Here is a 21,925-nt window from a genome sequence, read left to right as displayed (position 1 = left end):
TCAATAGTCAGGCCTACAATCACTCAGGTTGTGTAACAGCAGCACACAGATGAGGACACACCACAAAGACTGAGACAGGACTGGGTGCTCCACTGTAGGTGTCAGGATACATACCTTCAGCTACACCCTCAGCCCTCCTGATGGACAGGCGAGCCTCCATTTAAACTGAAGCTGAGGCCAGATCTGTAACTTGAATTAACAGGCTGGAACACACAGACTGTGGATTTGTAACTGTTAAGAAAAAAATACAAACAATATACAAATTAAATTAACAAATGTTTTTTTTTTTCCCCAACACATATAAATGCAAAGAAATAGAAGCTGACATGGTTCTTTGGTTTGGAATGACAAACCTAACAGGTAAGTAAATAACAAAGCTGAATTCATCAGAGGTCATGTGATGAGAATGTGCAACAGTTCTTTGTCACACCTATTTATCTTCATGATGAATCAATGCCTTTTAAATTGATAGGCCTGAGTGTTTCAGTGGTGTTAGAAAAGTAAACTTTAGACCACAGCTACAGTACCTGTTCTGAGTTGTACAAAATAGGCCTACAACTCCTGCTGTGATGTACCCCTATTAGATTTACTGCACTGACCACAAAATGGTACTGTATATGTGCAAAGGACTGCAGAAAAAAACGTGTAATAATCACATTTTGTAGCAACAGGGGAATTTAGTTAAGACTTTGAAAAATTAAATAACAGCAAAACAACTAAAATGTACAATGGCTGTGACAATCTTTTTTTTTTAAAGAATCCAATGCCAGTCAACACGCCAAATACCCACACAAAAAGAGTGCATACAAATTATTGTTTAAACACAAAAATTTAGCATCTGTTGATAAAGTAGTAGTTTCCTGAGGTCAGGCTTCTAAGTATGCCCTTGACTCCACAGGCCCTGCCACATCTACACACATGAAAATACACAGGGTTGTGGGGATTTGTTTAAAAATCAATAAAAAATACAATGACTTTTCAATACCTTTTTGCAACACAAAACTTTTGCCAACACTTTTTTATATCTCTGCCTGTGATGTGCAGTAGCTATTTCGCTAGGTTTACCCTTGTTTGTATTTCAGAGACACCTAGCACTGGAGTAAGAACTACTCTATTTTTAAGCCAGTTTGCAACATTCTGTAAATCTGATACAGCCCAGTACCCTCTAGTGGCTAATCGTTGTCATGGTCACACATTTTCATCCCCAGGCTTATTTTGACCTTTCACTGTTGCCTTAACTCTCTCTCCTCCTCTACCTCCTCCACTGCTTAGAGCCTTTGTATAATCTGTGCTCCCTCCCTTTCCTACTCACACCATAGTTCCTTTCTAGCAGAATGCTGTTGTCTTTTTAAAAAAAAAACATCAGTCCTGACCATGCCTCACTCAGTTTCTATTCTAAGCCCTTGTTCATTCTGCACAGGGCTGCAGAGCTCTGTCTAAGCTGGCCCTCTTGTGTCAGGAGACTACCGTCTCCAACACTTCCACAACTCTGACACAGCCTTAGGATTCACTCCGCCTGTTGTCTAAAACAACCCTGCAGACAGGCTAGTTAATGAGAGGGCCCGCTGGGGGAGGGATGCCGACCGTGACACACCTAGGAGAATGACTAATTGGATTCCTTCGTAATATATAATATATAATATAAATGGAATCATTTCAGATAAAAAGTGGCACATGTATACTGTATAAATGCATGTATTATTATAATTGTGAGTAGTGTAGTCTACTGATTCCACTTGGGGCAATGCAGGTTTTGTGCTTTGCTTCTTTTCTTGTACTGTGTTGAAGTATTTTATTAACTTTACATTTTATTTAATAGTGCTCTGTTTTATGTATTTGTGAACTCCTGTTTTGATAGCTGGAGCCCATCCATCTGATGAAAATGCAGTGTCACATAATGTCAAATACAAGTTGCTCATTTAAATATTAACTTAAATTATTAGAGAAAAAGAAGGACAGGAAAGATACATTTAGTGTAGGCTTCTGTCCCTCTCGAAAACAAGCACATACAAACAGCTGGAAATGAGACCAGCTGGCTATTCCTGCTCAGTAAAAGCATTGCTGTGTTATGTCTATAGGAATGCAAAGATTAGTGCTCATTGTATTTTTCCCTAATGTTTTTCCTATTCCTTTATTCTTCCCTTGTAAAGGTATTTCACCAGTAAAGATGTAAGAGACATGATTAGAGCTCTCCACTACTGACAACATTTGACAGAGGGCCGAGAGCTCCTACCCAGCTGGGGACTTCGCTGTTGTACAAAGGAACTTTACCCACTCTGCTCCAGCAGGCTCCGCTGTGAAACGAGGTATTAAATTTGAATTTGTACACAAAGACAGGTCATTGTGATCTCTGTATGTCACTTCAGATAAAAATGCCAGACAAGTAATCGTCGTATTGATCCAAGGATCTCATCCAGCCGCTTATTGAAGGAACTTCTTGCGTCACGGCGTCTTCTACCCACCCACAACTCAATCTCAACTCAGGATTGCTAAATCGATTTCTGACTTGTTAGAGCCAGGTGGGGCTGCACACTGGTGGAGGTGAAGGGGATCCCCATTACCTGTAAAGCACTTTGAGTGGAGTGTCCAGAAAAGCACTATATAAGTGTAAGCAATTATTATTATTATTATTATTATTATTATTATTATTATTATTATTATTATTATTATTATTATTATTATTACTTAAAAATGCAACAGCAGTACACACAGACCATACACTGTGGTGCATTTAGGTTTTCAGAAGGCTTTCGCTAAAGTTCAACATACAGTAAATGATTAAATTACAGGTAATAGGTATCAAATCAAATCAAAGTTTATTTATCAAATGCACAACAATACAGTGTGCAGCAGTAGTTACTGGCAATGAAATGTCTTTTCTGCGAGCTCACAAAAATCACAGAAATCACAAGAACACAAAAATCACAAAATTGAGGTTATGAAAATAAGGTTACATAATAATAGATGTAATAGAAATGGAATAAAACTCAATATGAGTAAAGCTGCTATGTGTCCATGGTGTATGCAACATATACAAGTAGTGCAGACTGTGTGTCCATGTAGCCATTACAGGTGATTTGCTAAAGGAGCTGCAGGTTGGCTGTTTAGCAGTCTTATTGCCTGGAGGTAGAAGCTGTTCCGTAGTCTGTTGGACTTGGACCGAATGCTTCGATACCGTTTACCGGACGGTAGGAGAGAAAACAGTTTGTGACTGGGATGACTGGGGTCCTTGAGAATGGACCTGGCCTTCTTCAGACATCTAGCTGAGTGGATCTCCTGGGTGTTTGGTAGCTCGCAGCCAGTAATGAGCTGCGCTGACTTCACCACCCTCTGCAGTACTTTGCGATCCCAGGCGGAGCAGCTCCCATACCAGGCAGTGATGCAAACAGTCAGGACGCTCTCAATAGTGCACCTGTAGAAGTTGGCCTGGATATGTGATGGCATGCCAAACCTCTTTAGCCTATGGAGAAAGAATAGGCTCTGCCGTGCTGTTTTGACCACGGTGTTGGAGGTTAAGTCCTCTGATCTCCTCCCTGGTGTTTTCTATAGTCCACAATCATATCCTTAGTCTTACTGATGTTTATATTCCATACATACTGTATATGAAAAATCTCAAAGGCATAAACAAAGTTAGCTCGTCAGAATCAGCAGTGAAATACAGATCACAGACAGAAACGGAGACTGCTTGGAAAGGAATTCAAAACCAAGAACAGGAGACACTGATTTACACAAAGGGTTGTGTAAGTATGAAACAAACTATCCTCCCATTATTCTCAAGCTGTTACAGTGGCTTCTTTCATTAGGGAGACAGTCTTTATTATCCCCAGGGGCCAATTTGTTTTACAGCAGCAAACAAAATAAAGAAAAACACACAAATAAACAACACACATACTGTTTACATGTCCGAGAGAATCACCTGCTGAGCAGGGTGAGGTCTAAATGAAAACTTGTTTGTTTTCAGAGGGTGAAGTCAGTAGCAGTTCAGAGGGGAGTAATCGGATGTTCTTAAAGGAAGAGTGCGAAGGGTCCTCTGGAATGGAATCAGCTTTGCGTAAACATGTGACTGATAAGATGTAGGGCCAGAAGATCAGTGGTCGTGACCTTCTGACACTGTCTGATGACACTCCCCCATTCCTGCCCTCCTCTGATTCAGATTCGCAAACCAGCAGATCTGTGTACACGTTAAGGCAGTTTCAACAATGACTGGTAAAATATGACCAACAACAAATTATCAGCCTGTGGTTCTTTAAGCTTTCTTAAGGACAATAGAAGCTGTTGTCCTGTTTTGTAAATGGAATCAAAGTTTACCTCAAAATGTAACTTGGAACAGTCCCTAAAGACTTTCAATTGTTCCCAGTTTTTAAATCACTCAGAGATTCTCAAATACATTAGCAACTAACAACCTAACAAATTAGATGGGCTGATTGGCATCCTCTCAGTTGTATGTTTTATACAGTATATGAACAATTGCCTCCTGTTTTGAGTTCATCCTCTCAATTTTCATTTGTGCCCCTTGGCCCATGATCCAGTGTCAGCACTGAAGTAGTATTGTGGGTTGAAACAGAAATGTGCTGTTGTGCGACAGGAGATGTACTGTACAGTGCCTTGCGAAAGTATTCGGCCCCCTTGAACTTTTCAGCCTTTTGCCACATTTCAGGCTTCAAACATAAAGATATAAATTTTTTATTTTATGTGAAGAATCACCAACAAGTGGGACACAATTGTGAAGTGGAACGAAATCTATTGGATTTTTGAAACTTTTTTAACTAATAAAAAAATGAAAAGTGGGGCGTGCAAAATTATTCGGCCCCTTTACTTTCAGTGCAGCAAACTCACTCCAGAAGTTCAGCGAGGATCTCTGAATGATCCAATGTTGTCCTAAATGACTGATGGTAATAAATAGAATCCACCTGTGTGTAATCAAGTCTCTGTATAAATGCACCTGCTCTGTGATAGTCTCAAGGTTCTGTTGAAAGCGCAGAGAGCATCATGAAGACCAAGGAACACACCAGGCAGGTCTGTAATACTGTTGTGGAGAAGTTTAAAGCCGGATTTGGATACAAAAAGATTTCCCAAGCTTCAAACATCCCAAGGAGCACTGTGCAAGCGATCATCTTGAAATGGAAGGAGTATCAGACCACTGCAAATCTACCAAGACCTGGCCGTCCCTCTAAACTTTCAGCTCAGACAAGGAGAAGACTGATCAGAGATGCAGCCAAGAGGCCCATGATCACTCTGGATGAACTGCAGAGAACTACAGCTGAGGTGGGAGAGTCTGTCCATAGGACAACAATCAGTCTTACACTGCACAAATCTGGCCTTTATGGAAGAGTGGCAAGAAGAAAGCCATTTCTCAAAGATATCCATAAAAAGTCTCGTCTAAAGTTTGCCACAAGCCACCTGGGAGACACCCCAAACATGTGGAAGAAGGTGCTCTGGTCAGATGAAACCAAAATCGAACTTTTTGGCCACAATGCAAAACGATATGTTTGGCGTAAAAGCAACACAGCTCATCACCCTCAACACACCATCCCCACTGTCAAACATGGTGGTGGCAGCATCATGGTTTGGGCCTGCTTTTCTTCAGCAGGGACAGGGAAGATGGTTAAAATTGAGGGGAAGATGGATGCAGCCAAATACAGGACCATTCTGGATGAAAACCTGTTGGAGTCTGCAAAAGACCTGAAACTGGGACGGAGATTTATCTTCCAACAAGACAATGATCCCAAACATACAGCAAAATCTACAAAGGAATGGTTCACAAATAAACGTATCCAGGTGTTTGAATGGCCAAGTCAAAGTCCAGACCTGAATCCAATCGAGAATCTGTGGAAAGAGCTGAAAACTGCTGTTCACAAACGCTCTCCATCCAACCTCACTGAGCTCGAGCTGTTTTGCAAGGAAGAATGGGCAAGAATTTCAGTCTCTCGATGTGCAAAACTGATAGAGACATACCCCAAGCAACTTGCAGCTGTAATCGCAGCAAAAGGTGGCTCTACAAAGTATTAACGCAAGGGGGCCGAATAATTTTGCACGCCCACTTTTCATTTTTTTATTAGTTAAAAAAGTTTCCAAAATCCAATAGATTTCGTTCCACTTCACAATTGTGTCCCACTTGTTGGTGATTCTTCACATAAAATAAAAAATTTATATCTTTATGTTTGAAGCCTGAAATGTGGCAAAAGGTTGAAAAGTTCAAGGGGGCCGAATACTTTCGCAAGGCACTGTAGGTTAAAATCAAAACTGTAACACACCAGCCTATTCCTTTGTCCATTTAAATATCCAAACTTTAGCTGTGGTTGTTGACATTTATGGTATGGGTTACACTGTCATAAAATGTTAAATCAAGGGAACTATTTTATAGAAGAATGGCAACATTAATTCACAAATTGATAAGAACTTTGATGGTACTATTTAGTGTATCTTGGCTAGCTCTAAATCCTCATCTAGACTCAGTTGGTCAGTGTTTTCTACTGAGCTTCAGATGATGTCATGACAGAGGATGGAGCAGAACATAATCTTCACAGAGCAGGACTGACACTCAAGGAAACAGATATTCAACTCAGAGGCAGTAACAAGATGAAGGTCTTCTATGTTTCAAAACAACCTTTATATTGGCTCTGTCGCCCCTGTATCAAACACACATTGGTATTGTGATCTGCGAAAGATAACAGTGTGGTGTGTCACTATTAAACAGACGCTGGAATCTCTTTTTAGGGCTCTGAGAAGCAGGACTAACAGGAGCCTGACCAATCAGTATTCTCCACTAATGCAACCATTCTTCTAAGTGTTGAAATAATGGACTGCGTCTCCAGTCACGTATCGATTTATTGTCATCATTGAAGCGCAAACAGCTCAGAACTATGTAATTCGAAACACTCTGTTTTTTTATACAACCAAAAGAGGCTAATTCACCAAAGATGTCAATGCATTATTTTTACAGACCTCTCATACCGACTACACATTAGAAGAAAAACAGAACATTTTATGTACATGCTTAGGGTTTATAAAGCTTTCTCTGTGATAATTCAACTAATTATTAATAATTGTTGCAAAATACTGTTTCTCAGATAATGCTATTCTCTTTTACCTGGGTCAGCTGCATGATACATTTTCCTGTCTCTAATCATTATGACTCGTTTGTAAATGAAACTTTTTGCCCCCTGTCTATCAATTGAATTTCCCCTGAAGTGCGAATCCCTCTGAAGAGAGGGCCTCTGACTGACAGCTGCTTTCATGCCTGGCTCTGGCATTTGCTCCTGGGACCAGAACCTGGAATTCTGATACTTTGAGATATCAGATTACAATAATCACCACAATTACAGCACAAGTACACATTTTGTTCTTTCCTTTATCATACCTGGATTGAGAGTGACCTTTAGGAGTGTAACTGCGTAGCAGTTGGACTAGTTGTGCATGCTGGCAGATGTCACACAGGCAGTTAAGGGTCACACAGGCTCCACCTGATTTAGTTTTCTGGTGGCCCTGATCTCCTCTGGGGCCGTAGTAGTGGCACTGCCCTCCTCCAGAGCCCTGACTCTCAGGTGTGCACAGGTAAGGAGGTCCACAGCACACTCACGGAACTGCCAGAGTCAGAAACAGGGATGTTTTGCATGTAAATACTGCAATACCCATGTAACATCATTCCTAAAAAGAAGCTGATTGGAGTATTCCTGCCCAATGTGCACAAAAACTGGGCTCTTCTTAATGTTTTGGCTCATGCTGTGACACCCACAGCTTTTCTCTGAATAATTGTGTATCTAAAAAATGTACAGGCCTCTTACTTATTAAAGACTTTGTAGGGTAATTAAAATGTATTTAGAGCTAATATTTAAACAGTATTCATTCGTCCTTGTACTCCATTTAGCATAAGCAGGCATGCCTGTCACAGAAGTTATGAATCACCTGCTCTCTTGTTTTTGGTCTGTTGTTTCCTTGTTGGCTCTTCCTTTCACTCTGTTCTTCCTTTCCGTCAGTCTGTTCCTCATTGTGTTCAGCAAACCATGAAAACCTAGACCAAGGCCATACTCCAAAGAGAATTCTTTAACTTTCACTACAGTAGATTAAAAACAAAATAATTTATTTGATATACTTATGTGTATCAGGGGTGATCTACAGTACTTTGTTGTACTTATCTATTAAGCCTAGGTAAGAAACATGGGATATGACTGTTGGACGGTCTTATCTTACATTAAGTGATATTTAAGCTGTGAATGGTTCCTGCAAACCGAGACAGAGGGGCTGTGCTCTGCTCTTATCTACAGTACCATGGTAAGAAGGAAGGGATATCCAGGATGTTTTAGTTTATTTCCTCCAACTGTTTCCTGCCTCCTTCGACACTTGTTCAGCTGCATAGTGAGGGGCCCACAGACAGACAGCTCAAACTGATATTTAATATTTTAAACTCCAGCAAGCTCATGTGAAACGGGTCATCTAAACAATGAGTTATCTACAGTATGTTTCTAACAGCTCCCTTAAACAAAGAACACACAGAGCTCTGAAAACAAGTGGTTCACTTTTTCCAGGAAGCCTAATTTTAAACAAGTAATTTGACAGACCGCAGGGCACGTATTTATTACATGATTGCCTATTTCTTTTATGGAAACAGCAAACAGAGCAAAGGGCCACAGCGTCTATTTGTGACTCCAAGAGACAAAACATGTCCTCTTGTAGCTTGGAATAGATCTTCTGAAACCCTCAAAAACTTCTAAAGCACTCAACTTAATGATCGTCCTACACTTTAATCAGGGACTTCAATCATCTTACATTCTGACAGACCACCATGGAAATATGATTCCTGTATATCCTTTAATCCAGCCAGTCCTCATCTATAACTGAGAAATTGTTTTTCACTCACCCTGACCTAACTGCTACAGAGACCTCACCCAGTTACTTCTCCCTTACTCAAACTCTCTCCATCCTTTGGGACCAAGTGCCAAACAATAAATCCCCACCACTTGTTCACAATGCAGCAGCACGGATCCTAACAAAAACAAGAAAGAGAACACATATCACCCCTGTTCTGAAAGAACTTCACTGGTTACCTGTATTATCTAGGGTAGATTTTAAAGTTATTTTATTTGTTTTCAAGTTCTAAACGGCCTAGCACCTACAGTATGTACCTTACTGAATGTCTGTCTTTATACGTTCCTATATCTGACCTGAGCAAATACTGGCCTTCTGCAAATACCACATGTGAAATACTGTACAGAAAGAGTGGAGAGGCTGCTTTTTGTTTTTATGCTTCTAAATTACGGAACTCACTACCACTTTTTATTAGGCAGTCAAGCTCGGTACATTGTTTTAAAAAACATTTGAAAACATATCTTTTTAATTTAGTTGATAGTTCTTTGTTCTTTCTTTTTTATTTATCTTTTATTTTTCTTATTGTTCTGTTTTTATTACGACTTTCCTCATTTCTATTTATTTATTTTTCAAGCATAAATTGAAATTTATGTTGCTTTATGTTTAACTGTGTTTTCCTTTACAACTGAAAGCATATCTCTTAATTTTAAGATTTTATTTTTGTGCTTGGTTTGTAAAGCACTTTGAGCTGCAATATGAATGAAAGGTTCTCTATAAATAAAGTTTAGCATTATTATTACCTCAGGAAGGAGAAACACGGAAAGTTTGTCTTGTACTGTATTTTTCGTCCCCTTAGCGTGCTTTCGCATGATCTCCCTTATACCGTATCAGTCTATTCATGCTTTAGATAGATACCTTATTGATCCTGTGAGGGAAATTGCAGTGCAACAGCAGCTTAGCACAGTCAACACAGCATAATGTGAAATGAAAATATACAATGATACAATACATACAATACTGTAAGTATAGTCCGTGAGAAGTGGACTTAAAAAAAGCGTTGCTCACAGCACAGAATATAGAAAAAACAGAACAGTACACAAAAAGTTGCATTGCACATTATAAATATATAAATATATATTGGGTAAGTAATTAATCAGTTTATATCAAGAACAATAGCATTACCTTGCGCAGGGCCTGAAGCGCATGGCCATAAGAAAATCTGATTTTGAACAGTGGAAGTAGGGAGCAGAAAGCAAAGTACATGACAGTGTAGATGTAGGTGCTTCAGGACCACTCCTCCCACCCAATCGCGCAGGAGGTTTGACCCCCCTCAAGCCCGTAGGAGCTCCACCCCAGGAGGCAGAGGAGACACACAAACACCAGGCTCTGACAGACCCTCCTTGTGCTCGGCACGAAGGCTCTGACAGGCCGACAGACGACACTGTACCTCTCAAAGGGCAGGACAGTCAACGTCCACAGGGACACAACACCTGGGGTAGGCAAACAGACCCTGCAGCCCCAGTCAGGCGAATAAAGTAATAACAGTCGATGGTTTCATTCAGGATCTTCGATGTGTTTCTCCTTATAGGACTTGAGAGCCAAGACAGCAATGTCACGCCCTCATCCAACCAGATTCCCACACGGAAGTGCACTCGTGCTACACTCCAGCTCTGAGCACTTCTTCTAAACGACACTGTTCCTGTCAATCAACCAACCATGATACTCCATACTATCAACGCACCTTCCTCCTCTCACGATATTTAAACCCTTGAAGACCCTCTGGTCTTTGCCTGGTATTGGTCGCCCCTTTGGAGCTCCTACCTCGCTGTCTATTTCTAGTCTTCTAAATAATTTATGGTACAAACTATGGAGCTTGCCCTTGACAATGTCTCTCGCCTAGCCCTCTCCTGGATTGGAAGCTATCTGGTCGTTCCCCTCTGTCTCCTGACCACCTGAGGTACCGCACAGGGTCCATCCTCCCGATTGCTCTACAGGTCACTCGTGACAAACACTGCTTCACCACTGTTTTTTTTTCCAGTAGTGAGCAGGGGCCCACATTTTTTTTTAGAAAAAATCAAAACTCTTTCAGAAACTATGAAATTCCACTTTTTTATGTTCTACGTTTTAAATCCATGCATTCATTACGAGAGAGCTTCTTATTCATGAGAAGGGTTGTGGAAGCACAGGCACAGAGAGGACTGTACTCATGACTGAGACCAAACTAGTGCTGGCTACATGCTTTCAGAGACACTAGTTGACCTAGCCAGGCAGTTATTGGAAAGAACATACAAATTCTACATAGAAGGTCTACTGTGTGGAAATATGATCATTAACTATAATGATGAGTGCAGAGAGAAGCTGCGAGGCAATACTGCTACCTGCTGTGCCTTTAGAGTAAAATACTAAATTGCTATATGCTATAGCCAAATGTGTGATTAACACTACAGTGCATTTTTGCGGCAAAATTGGAAATACTTAATTTAATAAATCACACACTACTGCAATTGTAGGGTTGGGGTCCGTATTGTTTATTAGAGATTCCGTAAATACCAAGACAAAAGTGGTGCCTAAATGAATGAAAATGCTAGCATTGTCAGCAGCAACAAATCGAAGCACCAGCCTGCCAGTGATTAAATAGTATGTCTGACGTGCAGAGGCAATTTCCACTTGAAGTGATGTCCCCTCAAACTTTTGCAATTTCTCTGGAAGTATAGACAGAAGAGATCTACTTTAGGACTTAAATTCAAGCTAAATGTGATTTTAAAACCACAATGTGTGGATATGCTGGAGTGTCATGTTTTTACAAGAAGATTTCTATCAAAATCTGAAGCCCCTCAATAACTAACATTGTAGTCAGCCATTTAAAAATAAACCTCAACACAGGTTGCATTGTGAAGTGGGCAGGTACTGCTGACAACCTAAACTAGCCAGCCAGTCAAGGAAAAAGAGCAAGAAAACTGCACACTGACAAGACATTGCAGAGAATTGCATGTCTTGCTGACCAGATTTTATATCTCCAAACCAGAAATCTGCAATAAAAAACGAGACACTTATAGTGAACAAATTCAAACAACATAAGAACCGAAAGAAGCTTGCAAATGAGCAGAGGTTATTCATCCTATCTTGCTCACAAGGTATGTTTGGAGCTACAGTACCCGAAACTTGAATGTCCTTATCGTGTGTTTATGTTGATATGTCATTTACCACTTACAGACAACATGAGGAAGCAAAACAAAAAGGCAAACAATGCTAGGAATATAGTTAAAAACATGGAAGTCGAATCAAGGGATGTTATGTTGAAGTTATGTAAAGCACTGCTAAGACTTTGTTTAGAATACTGTGTACAATTTAGGTCACCGCGTTATTGAACAGATGTTACTGCTATTGAATCAGTCCAGAGCTACCAGACACATCTCAGGGAATAAAGGATTAAGCCACACTGACAGACTGAAGGAACAGACCACAACGAGAAAACAAAACTGGGAAGAAAGCTTTCTGAATCCTAGCTTTCTGGTGCTGGAAGTGTGAACAGAGTGATATAGTAATTGCCTCACTCCTGTTAGCACTGTGTGAGTGGTGTGAACATTTCTTATCTGCGTCAGTCTGTGCACTGCTCACTGTCTGCTCTCACCCCAATTCAAACAGATGTTTGAGATTTTAACATTTTGGCTATATAAGCAGGGAGTAGGTCCACATAGTGTCAGACAGCAATTTTGTATCCAGATTTATATGTTTAAGACGTCGATAATGACACCTGTTGAAAAGAAAGTCTGAATAAGTCTTGTTGTTTAAGATTTGGTATTTATTTTCTTCTTTGCAAAATAATTCAGCACTAAATAAGATCAACAACAAAATTAGAATATACTCCAGTTTTACTAATGCCGTTCATTTTATATATGTATGTTGATTCACTCACTGTCTTCATCTGCCCTGTACTTGAAAAATATTATTTGAGACAAGAACTAATTTAATCTGCTGGCATAGACAATACTAACGAACTCTTCATGGAAAACATCTTACTCATTGTATGTTTGTCACCCCCTAGAGGGGTTTTCATAACTGTACTGCAGTGGACGTCTTGAGAAATACAACATCTTTGGTTATTTAGAGCCTTGTCTCCAATGTGTAAATGTGCTCAAACCTTAAATCTGCTCCTTTAAGACTTGTAAAAGGTTATAAAAGTTGGAGAAAGTTGGATGGAAGGAGTAACTTATCATATCTTTTCACACATCACTGTATATAGAGGAGTCAATCAAGGAGGAAAAAGGGGTAAACTGCCTATGGGGTCTAAAATGGCAACTTAAATCTCTCACTAACCATCCCAGCTCACTCTCTCTGCACTCCCCTGTCACACTAACCATCCCAGCTCACTCTCTCTGCACTCCCCTCTCACACTAACCATCCCAGCTCACTCTCTCTGCACTCCCCTCTCACACTAACCATCCCACCTCACTCTCTCTGCACTCCCCTGTCACACTAACCATCCCAGCTCACTCTCTCTGCACTCCCCTCTCACACTAACCATCCCAGCTCACTCTCTCTGCACTCCCCTCTCACACTAACCATCCCAGCTCACTCTCTCTGCACTCCCCTCTCACACTAACCATCCCAGCTCACTCTCTCTGCACTCCCCTCTCACACTAACCATCCCAGCTCACTCTCTCTGCACTCCCCTCTCACACTAACCATCCCAGCTCACTCTCTCTGCACTCCCCTCTCACACTAACCATCCCAGCTCACTCTCTCTGCACTCCCCTCTCACACTAACCATCCCAGTTCACTCTCTCTGCATCCCCCTGTCACCCCAGTCACCGTCTCTAAGCTGATAGTGTTTAATAATGTCAGAAACTAAAACTCTTCAAGCAGGTGGATATCAAGTCACCTGGTGGTTGTGGTTCTGTGATAAAAGAGCCTAAATGCCTGATTTCCTGGTCTAAAACACAGCTGTCTGCATGTAAATAGGAGACCCTGTAATATTTCTTTGAAGACCATTGAATAACTGGGACCAGTTAACTGCCTGACCGATGGAGAGGGCAGACCACCCAGCCAAATTCTACAGGGTAATGCACACCACAGGGAAGACAGGAAGGAATTCAACTGTTTTTTCTCATAGACAGGGAAGCTTCTTACTTCATAACACTTTTGTGCAGAAGGGCTCCCAGTTCTGGTCCTAGAGTCCCCAGATGAATCCCCAGATGAATGGGACCAGCAGATGAACCTGCACAAATGATGAATTAGACCTTCCCAATTATTTTCAGCTAATGAACAGTTCTAAATCTGACATTACAGATATTTTGGAATAGCTTAAAACTTAGATAGTGCCCAATGACTTTTATTGACATTTCCGATGAATAATAATAATAATAATAATAATAATAATAATAATAATAATAATAACTCTCTATTCTTAATCCCAGAGTTTTCAAACAATACAGCAGAAGTACATCTGCTTCTCCCTGTGGGCAGTGGGAGCACAGCCTGTCCTCTCCTGGTAGCCTGGTCTGCCTCTGTGACCCATTTTATTTGACCACATACTGTAAAAACACCTGTCTTGTGATATCAGAAGGGCATTTCTGACATGGCAATAACTGTTATGTGTCTTATCAGAACACAACAACAGTCAACGTAAGTAACAACGTAACTCCTCACCAAGAAAAAACTGCACCATGATGGAATCCTGCTTTTATCTAGTGAAAAGGTTTAAGCAGTATGAACGTTTTCTTTTTAACACAGAAAGAACATAAAAACAAATGAACTCATTATCTGTGTCAATAATGGCTTGAGATCAAGTCCATACCATCAAAAACACAGGTTCAGGAAAGTCTTAAGACATCTGAATATTTTCAATGGCCAAATTTAATTTATGTCCCAGGAAATCCTGCTATTCTGTTCTCTAGAAGTTGCACAGGTTTGTTTGAACAGAAAACAGGCACTTTTGGTTTTTCTTCCTGTCTGTTGGAAGAATCTGGAACCCAGGGGGTTGAGAGATTGGAGGGTATCTGGCACAGGAAAGCGAGGAGGATATTAAAGGCCAGAGGCTAGTGGACCAGTACTCACAGTCTGGCGCAGCTCCTCGGAGTCTCTGCACCACAGCGCAAGTCTGCAACCTGAGGAGGTACTTCAGCAATGGACCAGAAACGCAGATTTCACACTGTTCTGTATCTGGCGTTTTTATTATGGTGGCTTTTCTGTTCGCTTGCAGATGGTGTGAAGGTAGGCTCAACTTTTTTGGGGGTTTGAATGAAAACCAGGGTCTCCCAAGGCAGCTCTGAAAATGCTTTGTTTCAGTGGAGCTTGTATTCTTTCATCAGATTAATTTCGGAGTTTGTTCCTCCTTTATCCTGTTTACATTGGACTGCAAAAACACAACACTGTCTTGAATAAATCATCAGCATCTAATTTTGAGGCATGTTAGTGAAAAGTTATGAAAGATACAAGCACTCCTTTTACATAGTGAATGGAAAATCAAGTAGGGAGCTGCATCAGTGTGCGTAGGATGCAAAGGAACAAGTAAAGGTTTATTCCATGCTGAAAAGAGAAGAAAAGAAACACAACATTTCGGCTGTCGAGCCTTCTTCACCTGAAGAAGGCTCCACAGCTGAAATGTTGTGAATGGAAAATAACTGATATAGAATCTGATTTATCTTCAGTCAGACCGATATTCATTTTTACCCAACAAAAGTGTAGTAAGATATTCAGGAGATGCTACAAATTAAGTGGTCAATTTCATTAGTGTCAAACAATAAATAAATGTGATACAGTAATATTTTCACCTGTGCCAATGTCTGAGCCCGTTAGCTTGTTTTCATTTTGCTAGGGTTCAGGCAGGACATAAAGACAGGCATCTGTTTTTCTTAATTTAGGAAAATTGCAACCAATATTGTGAACACAGCAGGGAGACTTTCTGATCTGGTCTCCCACATTTTGCTGCTGCTTTAATTAAAAGGCACTACTCTGGAAACGAAAAGGGAAAACATCTCTCCTTTGAGAAAAAACCTGCAGTGTTACTGTTAAAGACCCCAGCAGGGTTGTCAAAACATTTTAATTTGCTAGTTTTGTGGTATTAATGTTCTCTGGTTTGTGACATTATATGTTTTAAAAGCAAGAATGTTTAAAATAATAACAATCTTCATCATTAACAGTTCATTTATAGATGTCTTTGTCCAGGAAGAAATTATAGAATTCAAGTTACAACAGTATTCATACACTTCAGAAACAGTACCCCCAAACCCTGCCTGAATAAGAAATTTAGCAGGTGCCGTGTGATTAATAAATTGCTGTAACATCCGGCTTTTATCAGACTGAATTAGAAAATAAAACTGCAATTAATAAGCAGAAAAAAATTGATGATGGTCATATTGTCTGTTCCTGCAAGTTTAACAATGTCTGCTATAAACAGAACAGGTGTGACAAGAAGACACTGGTGATGACAAAATCCGAGTGCCGTTCCTGCATCCTCAGCGCAAAGGTAGACTGTCCAGAGGGGTACAAGAAGATCTCTACAGGCAGTGGGAACCCAGACTGCAGGTGAGGCCAGGGCTTGCAGGAGACCTACAGCAAAGCCCCTTTTGAGCCAGGCAGGCAGTACGTGTCCCAAATATCAACTGAATGTTTCACTGGTTTTTCAGAGAAACGGGGAAGAGGAGGTTAAAGAAGCTTAGCCGTGAAATATTTGAAAAAAGGAGTTCTGAAAACACTTTTATTAGCATCCTTAGCTGTTCAGAAAGAAGGATTCAGTGATTTGTTTCGGTATGTTTCTGATGACAGCTGTGGATAAAGACGTCTACATGATCTTTCAAAAAGCTGCACATATTGCAGAATTTATCGTTTGCCTCGGAGACTACAATCAGAAATTACAGAGTAAATATTGACATGGGATCTACTGTACATGTTTTTGAATAACTTCGCAATTCATCTGTTTGTGTGCTCATAGGTACTTATATTCAGTGAATAACTACAGCCTATCGCTCCCAGGCTGTAGTCATATTTGCATCAAAGAGGTTATGGAGCCACAGTGCTGTCCTGGATACTGGGGGACCGACTGCATGGGTAGGTACACCAGGAACATCTGTTAGGTGGCTGCTTTGGGGCACAGCATTATTCTTAATCTTATACTGTACCTACTGTATTTTAATTGGAAGCAAGTAAATTCTGATAACTTTGCAAATCAGATCTGATCTTGCCAGTCCTTGAAGAAAACCGATGTATCTTCTTCAAAGTCATTGGCACGCTGAAATGGGGGTATCGGTGCAGAACCCAGCTGGTGTGTTAGTTTGCAATAGAAACAGTACATTATGTCTCTCCTGTGTGTTATGTTCAACTGTGTGTGAATGTGAATGAGCAGGAGAAGCTGTCTGTTTCCTTGCCTGCAAAGATGACCTTCCTCACTTTCCTGTATTTCCTTTTCATTCAACATTTCTCCTTCATAATTGCAGCTGCGAAGGCAATTAAAAAAAATCTGATTTATTTAGTGCAGGTTTTCAGTCAGAATCAGAACCCTTCAAGAAATGTTATATTTAAACATCACATAAATAGTAAAAAAAATATTTTCTATTTGGTTCTTTCTTTGCATTCTGTAAATAAAATGTTATTAAAGAAGGTAACCTGTGTTGTCAGCCCAGAAAATTCTGAAGTACAATGTAGTCATGATAATTAAATTAAAACTATTTTAGTTCTTCAATTTCTAATGCTTAAAAGAATTTAAACAATGGTTCATTTTATAATTTGAATTATTGAGGTTAAAGCCTGAATAAATTATCTATATATTTACAGTATATCACAATTGTTACATTTCATATTAAATACTGTGCAGGCATTTCAATATCTACTGAATCTGCAGAACTAAACCAGGTGTGATTTCATCTAAAATGTAGAGAGAGGTTTATAGGAAAAATGAAAAGACATATATTGAAATAAAAGGTAAATAAATTACTGTAATACACAAGATCTAAGTAAAGAAATGAGTAGAGAATGTGAAACAACTTTGACTGACAGACTTTCAAAAAGGAGAAAAAAGTTAATTGAAAGTATTGGATGTGGCGAAACAATAAACAGTTGTTGTTAAAATTTGGTTTGATTTTAAAGAAAAATAAACTGATAGGAATCGCAATGTAATTGAGTGTAAATAAAAAAAAACATTGCCTGATCCTTGAACAGTTAAACTCCTGCCAGACTGTAAAGAACAGACCAGAAATATGAAGTTCTTCAAAGTTTATTTTAAATCATTTACTTAAAAATTATTAAAAAAAGACACAGATACATCACTTTGACAGCCTAAATAGGAAAGTTTTAACACAAGACAAATGTCCTCTGCTTTGAGTGACCTGTATTGTTCTTTATGCCATTGTAATGAAGCACACACTCACAGAGGGATCTTTCAGAGGATACAGTACATGCCTGTAAATCCCAAAACAGATATTCTTCCTTCCTTCACAGTAGAGCACAGCAACCGGCAGCCACCTCCTGGAATGTGCTGACAGTCAGGATTTGGGGTCATATAGGTGTTTCCTCAATGTATCACTTCAGTGATAAATTTCAGCCTTTCTGTACAGATTCACAGCATGGAAGTAAAAAAAGTTCAGTCATTGTATTGCTGTCACTAAAAATGTCTGTGATCAAAGAGCCAGTGGTGAAATCTGAATACTCACTTCAAAGAAAACTATGATAATACTAGAGCACAATCTTTGTTATGAACAGGAGGTGTGTGATTATGAACTAAGATAAAATTAGACAAAATCAAATTCTCCAAAGATTAGAAACGCCAGCTCTGCAGGCGGAAACATGAGGCTCGTTCGTACAAAAGATTAAACACTCTCTTGGCATGGCTTGACACCCTGCTCTTCTCGGCCTTCCTCTCATTGCTCTGCAAGTGATAAACTGCTACTAAATTAATCTTTACTAGATCAAAACCTTTCCATCACTGTGTAACAGCAGAACACTTCCACGGTGTCTGTTAGACAAAAAGTGGGTTTCTTCGCAGCCTTGGTTCCTCCAGATAAACACTACATATCTTTAGTGCATTGGTTAATTAACGATGGAAGTGATCTTTATCAATTAATCAAGTAGTAATTAAATATTGGCATCTATCATCCGCCTGTCTCTAGGCTAAGGCACAGGGCTAATGCATTCTGAAATTGCTAGTCTATAAATGTTGATTTTTCACTGCTTAGACATATTTGTTTTTCGTTACACCTTCAACTGCAAGTTTCTTTGAGGACCTAGGACGGCCATGGATATTGATTCTCTCGCACATTCTGTGCAAAACCCAGAAACTGCTGACTCCAAGATCAGACCTGAGATCCAAAATTGGAGCTCTGGAACATTCCGTCTTGAGGAATTAGTTTGATGGGCTTCCAACAAACACAACCGCGGTTTTCAGAGGATGGAAGGAAGGAAATGCAGCAGAGTGCTTGAATGTTGAGAAAGACTGATAAAAGGGCAGAGAACAAAGACCCCATCAGCGAGAGAGGACTAGCTATTTCTGTCAGGCCTTCACAGAGGTCAGATTCTTGGTTATTGTGAGTGAGAAAGAAGAAAATGGATATTCTGGGATTATTTCATGGGCGTTCATGTGGACTGGTGCATAGTGACTCTCTAGAAGCATTGTAAATGTTGTCATTTAGCTGTACGCTTAACTCTGTGTATGTTATCACTGTCCTTTTATATGAGAGATTGATATAAACTGTGTATCAATTCCTTTCCAAACACACTGTAATTTAAAGGAGCTTCTTTTCCCTGTGTCCTGATGCAGAATGCCCGGAGAGAGCCGAGACACCCTGCAGTAACAGGGGGGTTTGCTCTGATGGCCTGTCCGGCAATGGAACCTGCAGCTGCTCGGTACGTCTTTCAGGACCCACTGTGTCCTCGAATTTTCTTCGGCACGTTTTTATTACCTGCATCTTCTCCGCCATCTTCTGTTTCACCTTACTTTCAGTAAGTGGTTCACAGTACCTAGAACACTGTAACTGGCACACAGTAACACACGTTAACTAGTTAAGCAAGAAGGCACGAGAGGCCGCGCTATCTCGTGAATATAGTCACAGTTAAAAGGCGTTGTTAACTGTGACTATATCCACGATATAGCACAGGCCTCAAGTGCCTTATTGCTTTTATTAAACGGTCCCTAAATATGCGATTGCTGTATAGAATGGATTTTAATTTTTAAAAAATTATTTAACACGAAAATTAAGCTGTTTAGGTTCCTCCGTCTGAGAATATAGTCCCTCGTTGCTACGCAACGCAGAAACACGGCCAAAGGTAACATTCAGTAGCGAAAAGAGGACATTAGCTAGCCAATATGATAATAAATGACTTGTTTTTTTGTTTATTTCTTTAGTACTCTTATTTGAACATTTCCATTGATCGTACAAGCATTGAAAAACTGTCCAGTCCCTAGTTCGTCAGTCATTTTGGTTTTCGCTGGCGCTGGTGTCGGTGCCTATCAGGATATCACTCCAGCGCTTTGTCATTAAAATTGGGTTTCCAATAACACCGTAGCGAACTCTCGCTATAACTATAACAGACATAATCTCCCTTGCTTTTAACCGAGCGTTTGATAATTTCTAAGAATGAGAATGATTAAAACTACGCAACACTATCATTCAACGAGAGCACAAAAAATCACAAGGATCCTCAATAGCACAACAAAGACAGCAGAAGAAGATACAGTACACGTATCAGATACCTGAGATCCAAGCTTTCTTATCTACGCTAAGAAGTAATCTTTAAAAGCCTATGCGATTGATTTGATTGACCGTAATTTATCGGTCAGCGCATTTATATTTCTTTTTCACACAGTAAAAAGTCAAAATTCCTTCCAGGGTGTGCGTAATCAGAGAATATAGCACGGCTTCGAAAGCGTGTCAGCCAATCCGTTTTATAATACATAGTAACTATTACACTGTAACAGGTACAAAGTAATTACACAGTACCTAGTACATTGTAACTGGCACATACTGTAGTAACTGGTACACTGTATCTAGTGCACAGTAAATATATCACTGTAACAGGTACAAAGTAATTACACAGTAACTGGTACACAGTGAATACACAGAATGTCCTCTTTCTCATGTATAGTAGCTCAAAACTCTACCTCCTTGTCTCTTTCAGGCAGGTTTTGGGGGAACTGCTTGTGAAACCTGTGTCGACAACAACATGTACGGCGCTAACTGCAGTTTAGGTAAGAAGGTGCAAAGCTTTGATGTGTTTTAAAAACATGCAAAGCAATGCTCAATGCCTCTTCCTTCGGTAAGCTTTGTTAGCCATTCCTAAGAAACATAATACAGGTTGAGAATCCCTTATCCGAAATTCCTGGGACCGAAAGTGTTGCGGATTTCGGATTTTTTTTTATTTCGGAATATTTTTATATTTGCATCTATAAAATAGGACAGCTTGGGGATGGGACCCACGTCTAAACATGATATCCATTTACATTTCATAATATAGCGTATACATTTACCCTGAATGTAGTTTTATATAAAATTTTAATATTTTTTTAACATAATACCATCAGAAAGGTAAGATATCAGTCTCCACCTACGATGTCATGTTTTGATTAAAAGGTTACAGTACACGTACGCCATTTGTATTTTATTTTTTACTATACAGGTATTAAACAAAGCATTGAATATGATTACAGCTAAATAAAATGAAAACTGAAAAAGTCATCATTTTATTTTTAAAGTAATGGACAAGTAATGACGCTAGTCAAGTTACACTCATACATGGAGGTGAAATTCAGATCTCACGTAAAAATAACGTTTTGTACTTACTGTACAAAAAAAAAAACATGATGATCACTGCTTCCAAACTTGAAGATGAACGCAGCCCCAGACATTACAACTACATCAGGTCCGAGAAACTTGAGGGAGAGGGTACGTCATCGATGACATCACAGTGAGCTGAAAGGTTAGTTATCAGTATCCACCTACGAAGTTGTGTTTTTATAAAAAGGTTACAGTACATAAAGCTTTTGTATAAAAACAAAACATGGAATTCGATTACAGGTAAATGTAATGAAAACTGAAAACGTCAGCATTATATTTGTAACGCAACAATTCCGCTAGTCATGTTACACTCATACACTCACTCGTTTTATGTGGAGGTGGAAGAGACGCACAAC

The 21,925-nt window shown here is 39.7% G+C and overlaps 1 protein-coding gene and 2 long non-coding RNA genes across 6 annotated transcripts in view; 1 reads left to right on the top strand and 2 right to left on the bottom strand.

The window, feature by feature from the left end:
• Window positions 1-3,717: 3,717 nt before the first annotated feature.
• Window positions 3,718-9,853, bottom strand: LOC107077944 (uncharacterized). Of its 2 annotated transcripts, XR_001478918.2 has the most exons (5): window positions 9,606-9,853; window positions 8,858-8,983; window positions 7,906-8,053; window positions 7,361-7,583; window positions 3,718-4,171 (listed from the first exon to the last, which is right to left on the bottom strand). It is a non-coding gene; the product is annotated as an uncharacterized lncRNA (long non-coding RNA). The 2 variants fall into 2 exon arrangements; XR_001478917.2 differs by having other exon boundaries at window positions 7,906-8,983.
• Window positions 9,854-11,170: 1,317 nt separating this feature from the next.
• LOC107077958 (uncharacterized) lies at window positions 11,171-21,708 on the bottom strand. Of its 3 annotated transcripts, none has more exons than XR_011190132.1 (6): window positions 21,576-21,708; window positions 18,171-18,348; window positions 17,172-17,240; window positions 14,863-15,160; window positions 13,936-14,023; window positions 11,171-11,834 (listed from the first exon to the last, which is right to left on the bottom strand). It is a non-coding gene; the product is annotated as an uncharacterized lncRNA (long non-coding RNA). The 3 variants fall into 3 exon arrangements; XR_011190133.1 differs by lacking the exon at window positions 21,576-21,708 and adding an exon at window positions 19,698-20,982; XR_011190131.1 differs by lacking the exon at window positions 21,576-21,708 and having other exon boundaries at window positions 18,171-19,576.
• stab2 (stabilin 2) overlaps window positions 14,932-21,925 on the top strand; it is a 60,752-nt gene continuing 53,758 nt past the window's right edge. Inside the window, exons 1-5 of the mRNA XM_069192912.1 lie at window positions 14,932-15,018; window positions 16,205-16,332; window positions 16,739-16,854; window positions 19,556-19,641; window positions 20,914-20,983. Of these exons, the coding sequence (XP_069049013.1) occupies window positions 14,932-15,018; window positions 16,205-16,332; window positions 16,739-16,854; window positions 19,556-19,641; window positions 20,914-20,983 (487 nt within the window). The remainder of the gene's footprint in view (window positions 15,019-16,204; window positions 16,333-16,738; window positions 16,855-19,555; window positions 19,642-20,913; window positions 20,984-21,925) is intronic.

Source organism: Lepisosteus oculatus, chromosome 7, assembly GCF_040954835.1.
Source record: "Lepisosteus oculatus isolate fLepOcu1 chromosome 7, fLepOcu1.hap2, whole genome shotgun sequence".
Classification (NCBI taxonomy): Eukaryota; Metazoa; Chordata; class Actinopteri; order Semionotiformes; family Lepisosteidae; genus Lepisosteus; species Lepisosteus oculatus.
Note: the sequence above shows the minus strand (reverse complement) of the source record. Positions and strands in the feature narration are given on the sequence as shown.